Source organism: Aythya fuligula, chromosome 4 (genome assembly GCF_009819795.1).
Source record: "Aythya fuligula isolate bAytFul2 chromosome 4, bAytFul2.pri, whole genome shotgun sequence".
Lineage (NCBI taxonomy): Eukaryota > Metazoa > Chordata > Aves > Anseriformes > Anatidae > Aythya > Aythya fuligula.
In genome coordinates, this window is record NC_045562.1 from 4363399 (window position 1) to 4375682 (window position 12284).

At 37.6% G+C, this 12284-nt stretch overlaps 1 protein-coding gene across 1 annotated transcript; it reads right to left on the bottom strand.

The window, feature by feature from the left end:
• Positions 1-367: 367 nt before the first annotated feature.
• RRH (retinal pigment epithelium-derived rhodopsin homolog) lies at positions 368-11730 on the bottom strand. The gene is made up of 7 exons (XM_032186831.1): positions 11565-11730; positions 6907-7097; positions 5641-5740; positions 5372-5525; positions 4779-4947; positions 2383-2561; positions 368-1600 (listed from the first exon to the last, which is right to left on the bottom strand). The coding sequence occupies exons 1-7, from the start codon at positions 11668-11670 to the stop codon at positions 1495-1497; spliced, it is 1005 nt and encodes a 334-aa protein (XP_032042722.1). The 5' UTR covers positions 11671-11730; the 3' UTR covers positions 368-1494.
• Positions 11731-12284: the final 554 nt, after the last annotated feature.

Here is a 12284-nt window from a genome sequence, read left to right on the forward strand (position 1 = left end):
ACTGTCCATACAGGTGCCACAAGGTTCCAGGAAGAAAGCTAGTACAGCAAGAGGATATCGCATGACATTTATTTTAATACTAAAAAGTACAAATTAAAAGGAAGCTTAGATTGTAGAACTTCCTAAAAATCTTGTAGAGATGGGTTTTCACAACAACACACATATATTTTAAATAAGTGTGGCTTTGAAATGTGTAACCATTAAGTGTATGCATATATAATAATATCAAAATAAAGTGATAAAAATGAATCACCTGTTAGTGCAAATTGTACTCAAAAGTCCTGTGAAGTTAAATCTCATGTGGTCAGGTTTAAAATACACTTTCTAAAAAGTTTCATTTTCCCACCATTTTTGGAGGCCTCAAAAAAATAATGTCATTGGATTTTGTTTTTCTATATTTGATGCAAATTCATTAATTGAATATTTAGCTTTCCAGAATGACTGTATCACTTAACGTGGTGCTTCACCAGACAGATACTAGAGCTCTTAGAAGAACAAGAACCTGGGAAACTAATTCTAGCTGCATAAAGTCAGAGTGGCTGAGACTTGTCTGAAGGACCACAGACTTCGGATTGGCCATTGAGAAGATATTTATTCTCAAAACCTGAGAATCATCAAGAATGCATGTAATACCCATCCATAAATAACTCTATACACAGTCATCCTGAATAAATTCATTGCTCTCACTGTGCAAGTTATTTTTTTGAAAAATATACAACAGACTTATACAATCATGAGATTGACTTAGAAATTTTAGAAATCACCGTACAGATTTATTCAGTTTTATGTGCCATCTGAGTGTCAAGCTTAAGAGTGCATTTTGTCTCATTTTCAGGATTTGCTATGCAGTCACAAGCACTACAAATTCATTTTCCATTTTCAATTCCCACAAATTCATTTGATTCTCTGAGACAAAATTTCAAAAATACATGAAATGTCATTAAACTCTTTCAAAATCCTGAAAGCTGACATCAGGTTTAGCTAGATATTCTGATAAACTTAACATGTTCACAGAAACAAAACTTTGCAAGGCTTGTCAATACAGATACTTGATATAGAAATAAATACAAGTATGGAGAATCCACAGCAATTCAAATCTGGAAATTTTCAAGGGAAGCTGAAAGTCATTTACAAGAGGAATTAGAGGTGCAAAATCTATGCTACTGAACCTAAGCAATTCCTGCTTCAGTTTCTCTCTGCTCCATGTCACCTTGTCCAACCCTGTAAGAGTCACACTGAACACCTTGCTGACCTTCCTTTTCTGTTTGGGCCTGAAATATCATGCCAATAAGCCTAATTCTTGAAAACTAATGCCTTAGTGCTTTGTTTTGTTCTTTTTTATTATTATTATTTTTAACCTATCTAAAAAACACTTTAAAATTTGATTAACAGAAAACCAATGGATGAAAGAGGCAAACGGATGTTCCAGAATATTAATTATAACCCAGATTTGACTCAATTCCACATAATCTATGCAGACAAATGAAATGAGTTTTACGATGTCAGTGCACTTTGTGATACACTCATAGGCAAGGCATTGTTTATAGTTATCTCTTGTCTTGTTTGACACCGCACCATTGCCAGGATTGCCCTCCGAAACCTGCAAAGGACAAAAGGGAAATCAGAAAGGTCATTAGCTGGAGAAACAAGCACAAATAAAAAGTGGATAAGATGGCCTTAAGTAGCTTTTGCTTATCCCAGGACTGGGTATAGCTACAACTAAGGAAAACTTACAAATTGAGGAAAAAAGATGATGTAATTTATTTGGTTCAGCAGAATCAGACCAGATAACCTAGAAAGAGGTCACAAGCTCTGCTTGTAGGCTGGTAGTACAGAAAGGAAGGACGCCTTCTTGCAAAACCCAGTTCCCACTTGGGTGCAATGGCTTAGTTAGAGCATTTGATATACTTGCTCAGAACAGCAGAATAGGCTTAACTTATTCACTTTACTGGAAAGTGTCAATCCATCCTAATCAATCACCATGGGGCACATCCCAAACCAAGAAAGGAACTCCTTAGAAGTTGTACATCACTGAGATGTTACAATTTTTGACCATAATCCTTAAAATAAGGAGTCTACTGCTGATGAACCCAACTTCCACAATGAGTCCCTCTGAGAAACCACAAGGAGTTGTGGTCAAAATGACTGTACAAAATCTTCAATGATGCATTCTCAAAAATCTGTATCAATTATTATCTTCTGATGCTGATCCAAACAATTTCTTTTTAGACTTGCCCGTACAAAAGGTCATCTTTGGTAAATCAACAGCAGCTTACCCTTTCACCTCTTCACCAATCTGTTGTGTTTTACAGATGATCTTTCTATGGCTACATGGTATGCTAAAATAATGAAATAGACCATTATTAACTTAGGATCACTTACTTTTTGTTTGCAATGACATAAATGCATGGATTGTAGAACGTGGAAGATTTTGCAAATAGAGGAGCTATGATGGCCATTGCAGGAGAAATTTTCTTTGGGTCTCCAAAAGAAGACCATAAACACACAATGGAATAGGGAGACCACGCCACCAAGAACATTACAATCATCACAACAGACATCTGTAAAACAAGAGGAATACACACATAACCTGAATATTAAGACCTTACAACCTAACTACAAAAGTATATGTACCTGTGTGAAAATGCAGCTATCCAGAACCAAATAATGACACGTAAATAAGCACATCTGACAAATTTTGACATATAATAAAATCTCACTTTGGGGATTTAAGTGCACATTATGCTGTATTTTGCCACACTGTTGTTTTGTTACATACAATTTTTCTTCATTGTTAGCATTAATGATTATGTAAATTCATCCATCAAAAAAATTAAAGGGACACAGAAGACTTCACACATGAATTACGGCCACAACTTCAGAGGTGGCAATGCACTGCATGATACCAGCAAATCCTCTACTCCAAAATACATGTTACAGTAACTGTAGCCTTGCTTTCATTCTCATATATATCTGGAAAAAGGTGCGCCCCAATATCCACCAGTGGGTAGGTATCTATGAAAATAAAATGCCACGTTTAAAAATGATCAAGTAATCAACATTATCTAAGTCACCGAAGCTACCAACTTTTGCATAAATCACCCTCATTTAACCACTTTCCAGCCACTACCTCTGTTTTCTGTTCAGGTGTAGGTACCCTGAAATTTACTTTCTAACCTTGCTAGAGAGAATATCACAAGTTGTTTCCTGAAGATAAAAGGCTCTGCCAAAATGATAGGTTCCCCTTCAAAACAGACCTGAGATACACATCAAGAAAAAGAGGTCAGAATACAACATTTTGCTCATTCTGGAGAGCACAAGTGGACAAGAGTGGAATCAACTGGAACACTTGATTCTCTGGCTTTTGTCAGGGACATAAATCAGTAACAGAAACTGGAATGGAAATCACAAATTAATCAAGATGACAAAACAAATCACCAGGAAACCAAACAAAACAGCAGGGCTCCTTGTATGCACTGGATGCCCTAGCTTTGTTTACCTACACCCATATTCTGGCCATCAGTGAGGGAGAATGAGAAACAAGAAATAAACAACTATTTTGTGCAAGCTGTTCTAGAGTATCGCCAACAAGTAAGCTGTGACTCTCTCCACAGAAGATTCCTGTTTAAACACAAACACAATATCTACAGATAATTACAAAAGAATAGCGACTCTCACATGAAAGAACACTTTCATTTAGAAGAGTTTGGTGCACAGAAAGCTTAAAGGATGCCAAATTGTGAAAAAAAAAGCAATCCAGCTCCAAAGAAGGATAATGCTGAACTCCAAAGCTTCAGTCTTTTTATTTTATTTTATTTAGTCTTTTTATTTATTTATTTATTTTAATGTAACTCCTGGTCAATGGTAAAGCATGAAAAATGCATCTTCTTCACAAATGTCAGTGTAAACTTATAACTGAATCCTCAGTTTAAAGCATTTTGAAACTTCTTCAGAAATGTGAGATGTTCATAAATACTACTTGTCAATTTTTTTTTTCCATAATTTATCAATGAGAACATTTTCCAAGGAATGTTAAGTTTTTAACGTTAAGGACATTCTTTTCAGTCTACTCCTAATTTCTGGCTTTTTTTTTTTTTTATTCTTTTTTTTTTCTTGTCTCCAACCATAAACCGTATATTTACACAAAACCAAAGGAGCCAGCGCACTTAAAGATTTCTCAAGGACTCTTAAATGTTAAAAGAATGTTAACTTTCCAGGCAGGATGTATCATTCTATGCCATAATTCACATTTGCTACTCTTTACCTAAGAAAGAGATAAACTCAACAGACTGAAAAGAACAAGGGGAATTGCACAGCTTGTGAGCTTAGAAATGTGCTTTCATTTGTAGGCCATAAGTGTAAATCAGCATTGACCAATCCATTTCTGACCGGTTACACCTGTGAACCTGGCAGAGAGCCTAAAGACTGCGCAGTCAAAAAGAGTAAAACTATCTTAGAGAATCCTCCTAGGACATCTCTGAGCTACAATTTTCTGCAGTGACAGAGGACAGCAGCAGGGCAAATTCACATGGCTCCCAGCCTTCGAAGTAGCTATTTTTGTCCAGGAGGAGTATTACACCAAGAGTAAGGAATCTAGTGGTGTAAGTCAAACCAGGAGTTTTCACCAAGGCTAAATTTCAGTTAATATTTGGTAAGAAAGAAGGAAAAGAGAGAATGTAGGAAACAGAAATGCTTAAGAGGCTGCAGTGTTCCTTTGCCCTCAGAACTCTGGGGCAAAAAAACATGCTTAAAATGAAACATGCCCTCTTTTACCATACCTTTGTTACATCTACTTGGTCAGACCAATCCGTGTTGATGCTCTCCAGGCAGTTAGTGCTGGTGTATTTTTTCATTGTCCGGGAAACATTGTAATAACAGTAAAACATGACTGTTAAGGGTACAACAAAATTAACAGCAATTACACTCATTGTGTAGGAAACAAAGGACCTGATAAGACAGAAAAACAAAACACAGTAACTTGCAAATATCCATCCGTGAAAGGTTACTGAATAATATGATATTTTGATTTCATTATGAAGTTCAAAATAAGCTTTTACAGAATTAAGAAAAATTTCTTTAGCTTTTTTTTTTTTTTTTTTTTTTTTTTTTTATTAGCAGCTACAAGTCTTGCTGTTTTCAAGCATGGCTCATTTTCTTATTTTAACTTATTTTCTGCAGTTGCTCTAGATTATTTCCATTGCTTTTAAATTACTTTTATAAATTAGATTCATACTTTAGCAAGAAGGTTTTTTTTGTGTGTGTGTGTGTTTTTGTTTGTTTGTTTGTTTGTTTTTTTAATACAGCAGTAAATTAAACAGTCTGAACCCTCAATAAGAAGGAATTTAAAAGAAAGGGTGAGAAGGAACCTTACGCATCATTTTTCCTCCAATTGACTGTGCATGTTGCTCCAGTTGGATCTGGAGCATAGCCAGCCCAGCCTACAGTGGGCATGGAAGCCCAAAAGACGGCATTTATCCAAGCAGCAAGGATCAGGGTAGCATAGGTACGGGTAGTCATTCTTCTTCCTGCAAAGGAACACATACTATCACAAACTGTTGCCACGCACAATAAAATGATACAGTTTGAGTCTTAGTTCATAGAAGCCTGCAAGTGAGTGATTTTTGACTAAAAATACAGTACCTATATCAGGCCTGCAGATTGTCAGGTAACGGTCAATTGCAACAACAGTGAGCAAACCAATACTCGCCATCCCAAAAAAGATATTTAAGGCAGCATAGATCTGAAATTTAAAAAATAAATAAGCAACATATCCTTTCTGAGAAATCTTTCAAAGGTACAAACATAAATTTGTGAACTGAATCTAAAGCACTATGATACATTATATTCAGACAGCGTTCTCTTCTGTAAACAAGAGTACAGAATGAACTAATTCAATGCAGGCAATGTAGAGGTAGCTCATTTAAAACTAAATGTTTCATAAGCAACCTTCCTATTTGCTCATCCGAATTCCTAAAGAAGGTTTCATCTAGTTTATGTTGACATGGGTTGTGCTTCATATGACCTCAAGAACTCCCAAAGCTTTGGAAATGAGATTTCACATCAACGTCAACCCACTGTGAGTCTTGATCCAAGGATATTAAAAGTAACGCTTCCTGTTAAAGAATGTTAAAGAATTTTGAGCTTGAAATTATTGGATACCCAGGCAGGTGATGTCAGATTGCTATAAATACCTATTATATGCAGGCCAAAAACATATAGTGCTGTTAATATTTTTTTCAAATCACATTTTCAGCATATACCTTCATATTACTACTAATTTTTCTGAGCACTTAAGCCCAACAGCCTGTTTAAAAGTAGACTTAAATCACAATACACGGTGAGCAAATGGCACTCTCTGCTAGAGAAGCATAATTTGTCAGTTAGTCTGAACTTTTAAGAAACAGATAGCTATTAAAGCTAAGCCAGATCTATAATGGAGCCCTTTAATAGCCTTGCAGGCCTACACCTGGGAAATCCTTAGTCCCATCCTGATGAAGATATGTTTGTTAAGCAAAACCCATTAAGGTCTGTCATGCTCACCACCAAAACAACAGCCATATCCAAAGTCTTTTAACAACCAGCTCAGTCAAATGAGTCAAACTACAACCTTCTTCATTTCAGGACTTCATGTCCTAAGATTTTTTTAAAGCTATTTTAAAATATCTCTGGATGATAAATGTAAGGTTACACGTCAACGTTTTCAGGCTTGAAATTATAATTTTGGAATGGAATTAAAACCGGATTCAACATGCAGAAATTGTTCATTTCACATAACATTAGCTTCAGGTTGAGAGTCAAATTTTGCATCTCCACCTCTTAAAGGAACTACTATCAAGTAGAGCTATTATTCATTTCTCAGTTTGTGTTGAAGTGCTCAAAACTTTCTCCCTGCCTGAATTACAATACCTGGCATCCAGTATGTCCAAATTTCCAGCTTCCATGAAGGTCTGAGGCAGCTGACATGGGGTAGCCAATGCCACTGACGCCAATGTCAGTAAAAGCCAAGTTGATAATAATTGCATTGGTTGCTGTCCGAAGTTCTTTGTACTTAACAAAGATCCCTAGCACAACAATGTTACTGAAAATGCTTATCACTCCTGTAGAAACAGAAATAGAAACTTTACAAAAGATGAAGGCAAGCCAGCAATGCACTTACAAAAGCAAAGGCAGCCTATTGCAATATTTAAGTCCTAAAGAAGTTTTATATTTGGTCAGGTACAGTTTTGCAAAGCAGAAAGATACCTGAAAGAGAGAAAAGCTTTTCTTATTATATAACTTGCAAGCCACACATTTAAGCCTCATCAAGCAACGTAGATGATCCTTGCAGCCTGCCGCAGCGGCCTAGCTGGGCCTAAAGAGCTGTTTTCTTCACCCGACCAGCTCCAAGCTCTAGGGCTGCATCACAACCATGGCACAAGCCCAGCTTGTGAACACCCTCCTGCCTCACTATTCCCTGTAATTGCAAACCTTTATGGCAGGGCTTGGTCTTGTTACCTTGTTTCTTTCCTTTCTGGCACAGGTTAGGCCTCTGCTTTCTTTGTTGAACTAGGGCTCCAGAACCCAAGCTCCATGTGCCCCAGAAAGTTAAAAATAAGCATTCTCCAATCCCTAATGTAAGTGCTTTTACAATTAAATTCTTCAGAAAGGTGCAACACAGGTGGCACTGAGCACAGTTGGACTGTGCCCAAAGACTACTATTTGTCTACTGGCAATTTCTTGTGTTGCCTAAGAATAGTAATAAAGAAATACAGTACTAAAGCTAGCATCTACACCCTCCTTCAAGCTTTTTCTAATCCTCGTGACCTATATTAAGAACCCCACATTCTTCTTTTCTCTGTCTCTTCCTCCCTATTCTAGCCAAATCCTTCTGCTTGGCCCTTGAAATAAGTTCACATGGCAATCCCACAAAATGGGGTGTGGTTTTTTTTTTTGTTCTGATTTCATTCTCTTTAGACTCAGAAACATTCAGAGCAAACAACTATCCTGTAGACTTGTACCAGCCCATCATTAATAACAAGAGCCAATAAGGTTACAAATACGATTTTGCACCTCACCAAAAAGCAGAATTCCAGAATGTTCAAGAAAACTGGCCATAAAAAAAAAATGTAAATAGTAACAGGAATTTGTAAGTTGCTCATAGATTTCCTTGTCTCATACAGCAGTCACAATATCACTGAACCAAATACTAAACTTACAAACACTTGTATAACTTGAGCACCTTACATTACAAGTGCAGAGAAGAATGTTACATTGGTAAAAGTCAAACAACACAGTATCCATGGAAATGCCCCTCAGAATTTTATTTTATTTATTTTTTTTTTGTTAAAACATTTCACCCCTGAAGCAAAACACTGTACTTTTCAGCTTTACAGAACTGGAGGGGTAATTCTGAAAGGAGCTTGAGTGAATAGCTGTCACCCTGGATATAGTGCAAGAAAACAAAATCACAGCATCTGGCTCTACACAGGATTTTAACTTTTCGTCCATATTCCCACAGCTGTACAGCCTAGCAGACATAGAGAAGTACACACAATCGGGCTCGGTGAAATCAAAACAGCAGGCTACTCGGCAGAGTGAAACCCAACCTTTGCCCTCAGGAATGAAATAAGGTCTGCACTGCTCTCACAGGTCCCGTGACAGGCACAGGGTAAGAGTTTCACACCCTCACCTCCTCTCCAACTCTGAAGTGCACACCCATCTTCTTTCAGTTGTTGCCCACCCTTAAAAGAAGCTCATTCTTAAAAGAAGCTCATTTAAGAGATTCAGTTGATTTGATTTTAAAATTAAAAGTGGAAAAATTATAATTAATTCTCAGCTATTTCTCTTTTCCATTCTTTTTTTTTTTTTTTTAAAAAAAAAAAAAAACAAGCATGTCTTTTCTCAGGTAGAAGTCCCCTGCCTACATAAAACTAGGTTACAGATGATGCTGGAGGTGCACAGCCACACAGATGCCATCCCCTATTGTATTTCACACATTCCAGGAACACTGTGATGCCATCAGCCCCTAAAATGAACAAAAGCAGGAAGCTAGGGACCAGATGTGAATCAAGCAGCACCTCCAATGCCAGCTCTGCCAGTTCTCTTCTGACAGGTAGCGTTGTCTCCTGGGAGATAGGAAGAACACGACTCACAAGTTTACAAAACAGTACAGGCTTCTTACAAGACATGCTTTAACAGATTTTACATCTCCCAAGAATGAAATCAGGGATACAACTGTAAACTCAGACTTGAGGTGAAGGAAGGATCCTGCTAGACACATTTAGTGCTTCAGAGCATAATCTTCAGAAGAAAAAGACAAGGAAAAAAATCTAGAAAAAAGATTCAATCTCAAACAAAGCAAGAAAACACATGTATATGCAACAGCTGGCTTTTTTCCCCTCTGAGAAAGAGGTCAAATAGAAGAACCAAGTTTCTCCAGGCAGCAGTTAACGAGAGCTCGTTTCTTAGAGGGCAGAGAGCACAGAGCGAGCCCAAGACTTTTAGTAACCTGATATTGTCAGCCACGACAAACTCATTGGATTCAGAAGCAGCATGCAGATGCTGCCATTTGGCCTGTGAAATATCTTAGGGCTAGACAACTATTCCCATATTTTTCCCATTAAATCTTGTGATTTTTTCAATATGCAGATAAAAACCTCATATATGACTTGATCAGGGACAGAAAATTCTGTTATTGTTCCTCTTCCCAGTGAAGCAACGAAAACTAAAGGTAGACTGCATGCAAATACAAGCCCCAACAGCACAGCAGGACATGTGGGTAGTAGCATCAAAATAAAGTAGCTTAGGTTAGGTCCACATGTGACGTGGAATTTACTTTTCCAGTTAGCATTTAAAAATGACACCAGAGCACTTCACCATTACAAGGTGGAAGATAACCACATAGCTTCTTCCTGCGGGCTGAGCATGCCTGCTGTCGTCACTAAAATTAGTACGCTGACCACCGCAGACTGCGGTACCTAGCAATGACTTCTTTCTCAGAAAACAAAGCAATTACTTGTCAAAGAAAGAAATGTTCAAGCCTTTTAAAAAGCAACACTGTACCTGTCCTTCATTCTTTTTTCTTGGACACCTCCTTATTAACACATTTTCCAGATGTGAGATTTGCCATGGTAAGGCATTTGAAAAGCAAACAATCAGACTTTCAAAGATGCTATAGACCTTACTGTCAAAAACATTCCTCACAAAGAAAGCAAAGGTCAAGTCACAGCCAAAAGACTTACTAGATTCCCCAGTTATAATACGAAATAAGCCCAAGGTGGTTTTTTTTTGTTTACTTTTTAAAGGCATTTAATTTCCATAACTGCTAACCCCACTGCTAACAGTGCAATAGCTTTTATCGTTAACACCAGATGGTCAATCTAGCTGAAAAGACCACCTCGTTACATTCGGTGTAATCCATCGTAATTAAAATATAACCAAGTATCCTACATATCTGCAGCAGCTAACAGAGCCAGTTACCTGCAAATAGTATGGTAGCACTGCAGAGTGTATCGAGTCTTCCAATACTTCACCACCGTCCATCTCCACAGCTTCTCAACAGGTCTAGGGAGCTGTGTAACTACTCTACCAATTTCTGTAAAAATCTGAAAATACCTACTGCCTTTGCATTCAAAAACATTCTCTTTATGAGACCAGGGATTTGATACTTCCCACTTCAAACAGATATGCTAAATAAAACGTGACCATCATCAACACTATTTCATATAAACCCCAAGTACATTAATATTTTAAAGGAATTCAAAAGGCCATTAAAATGTAGAAAATGAACGATGCAATACAGTCTATAATTAAAGTATTTATAAATTTAATTTTACATAATAAAAATACAGAAGGCCTGTTTTCAAAAACACTGTAGGTTTCAGCATTTGGTCAGGATGATATTTCTTTGCTACAGCAGTCAAGGGTTCAAAAAAAACATCACTGAAACAGTTGCAGCTATAACAATAAGAATGTTTTCAAAAAAAAAAAATCCATAATCATTCAAGTTTAGCCAGAGGCCATTGCAGTCATAGACAACACAAAATGTCAAGCCTTCCAGTGGGCTTTTTCCAACGTGTCATCAATGAAAAATACAGCTGCAGGTGGAGTCTGCTCTTCCCTGATTAATGACCAGCTCCCTCCCTCCCAGTCACATTCCAACCCTTCCCCTTACATCCCCCCAAGAGACACCCCTCACATGCTCAGACTACACGTATATGACCGTGAACATGTGGCCCAAGAGAAATCTCAAGATAGCTTCAAGCACATCACAGAAAAATGCAAGATGTGACAGCTATGTCCTATTTTTATCTCTTTTGCAAGCTGGCAGAAGTTAATTCTCACTCTTCTATAATTACATATCAACAAAATGTATTTTTCAACACACAACGCTGCCTTCAAACACCGACCAGAAAACTTATGTTTCTGCACACTTTGTTCAGCCCGATTATTGTCAGAAAATTATGGATAAAAGCAATCAGAGGTGTGTAACACAAAAACGACATACCGTTGCTGCTACTACACAGAATGAGCATTCAAATCTAGTTCTATTTTAAAAAAATAAAGTTATTTGCCCGTGCCCATACCTGCTGTTATTAAGTAAGCTGCAACTATGTTGTGCTCAGTCTGTGTAAAGGCTGAATGAGCTTCATTGTCACTTTGTGAGGAACCGGATGAATCATTCCAATGCATTTTGGACAAAAAAGACTTGTCGTTTGTCCTCTGCAAGCGCTCATCAAGACGAGGAAACGCTACAAAGCCCTGTCAGGCAAATTCTTTCCTTATCCAACAGACTCACTGAACAATTAAAAAAAAGAGGCGGGGGAGAGCTGCCCCACCACTGACAGCCTCCAAGAATGATTTAATTGGACTAAAGTGCAAAGAAGTTTACGCTCCCAATCTATGCAGGAGAAAAGCTCGTTAATTAAAACAAAGAACAGCACAGAACTGCGTACATTTCCAACAGGATACTTAAACTTTATTCTTACTGCTAAAGAGATTAAGTGTCACATGCCCCGAGACTTTTTGCTTCAAACCTCTTGTGCAATGCTTCAGAAACCTCAGTAAAAATTGACTTGGGTCAGTTGGTCATCAGCCTGGCTCGGAAATACTTCCAGTCACTAGAGAGCACACAGCAGAAAAGCACAAATGGTGATTTCTTTAAAAAGCGTGGTGTGTTTATTCCGAAGTCCATCCCTTCAAATACATAAAGACCTACTTTCTCCTCTTCAGGACTCTTAGTTTGATTTAAACACTCAGACTGACAACACCCCCAAGAACAGCCCAGTATTTCCTAAAGCAAAACG

Excerpts from the sequence above, each read along its gene's own strand:
- RRH (XM_032186831.1), bottom strand. The coding sequence starts at position 11,670 with ATGCATTGGAATGATTCATCCGGTTCCTCACAAAGTGACAATGAAGCT. Across the intron at positions 7,098-11,564 it reads AGCTTACTTAATAACAGCAG|GAGTGATAAGCATTTTCAGT; the intron begins GTATGGGCACGG and ends CTGTTTCTACAG. Across the intron at positions 4,948-5,371 it reads AATTGGAGGAAAAATGATGC|GTCCTTTGTTTCCTACACAA; the intron begins GTAAGGTTCCTT and ends CTGTCTTATCAG.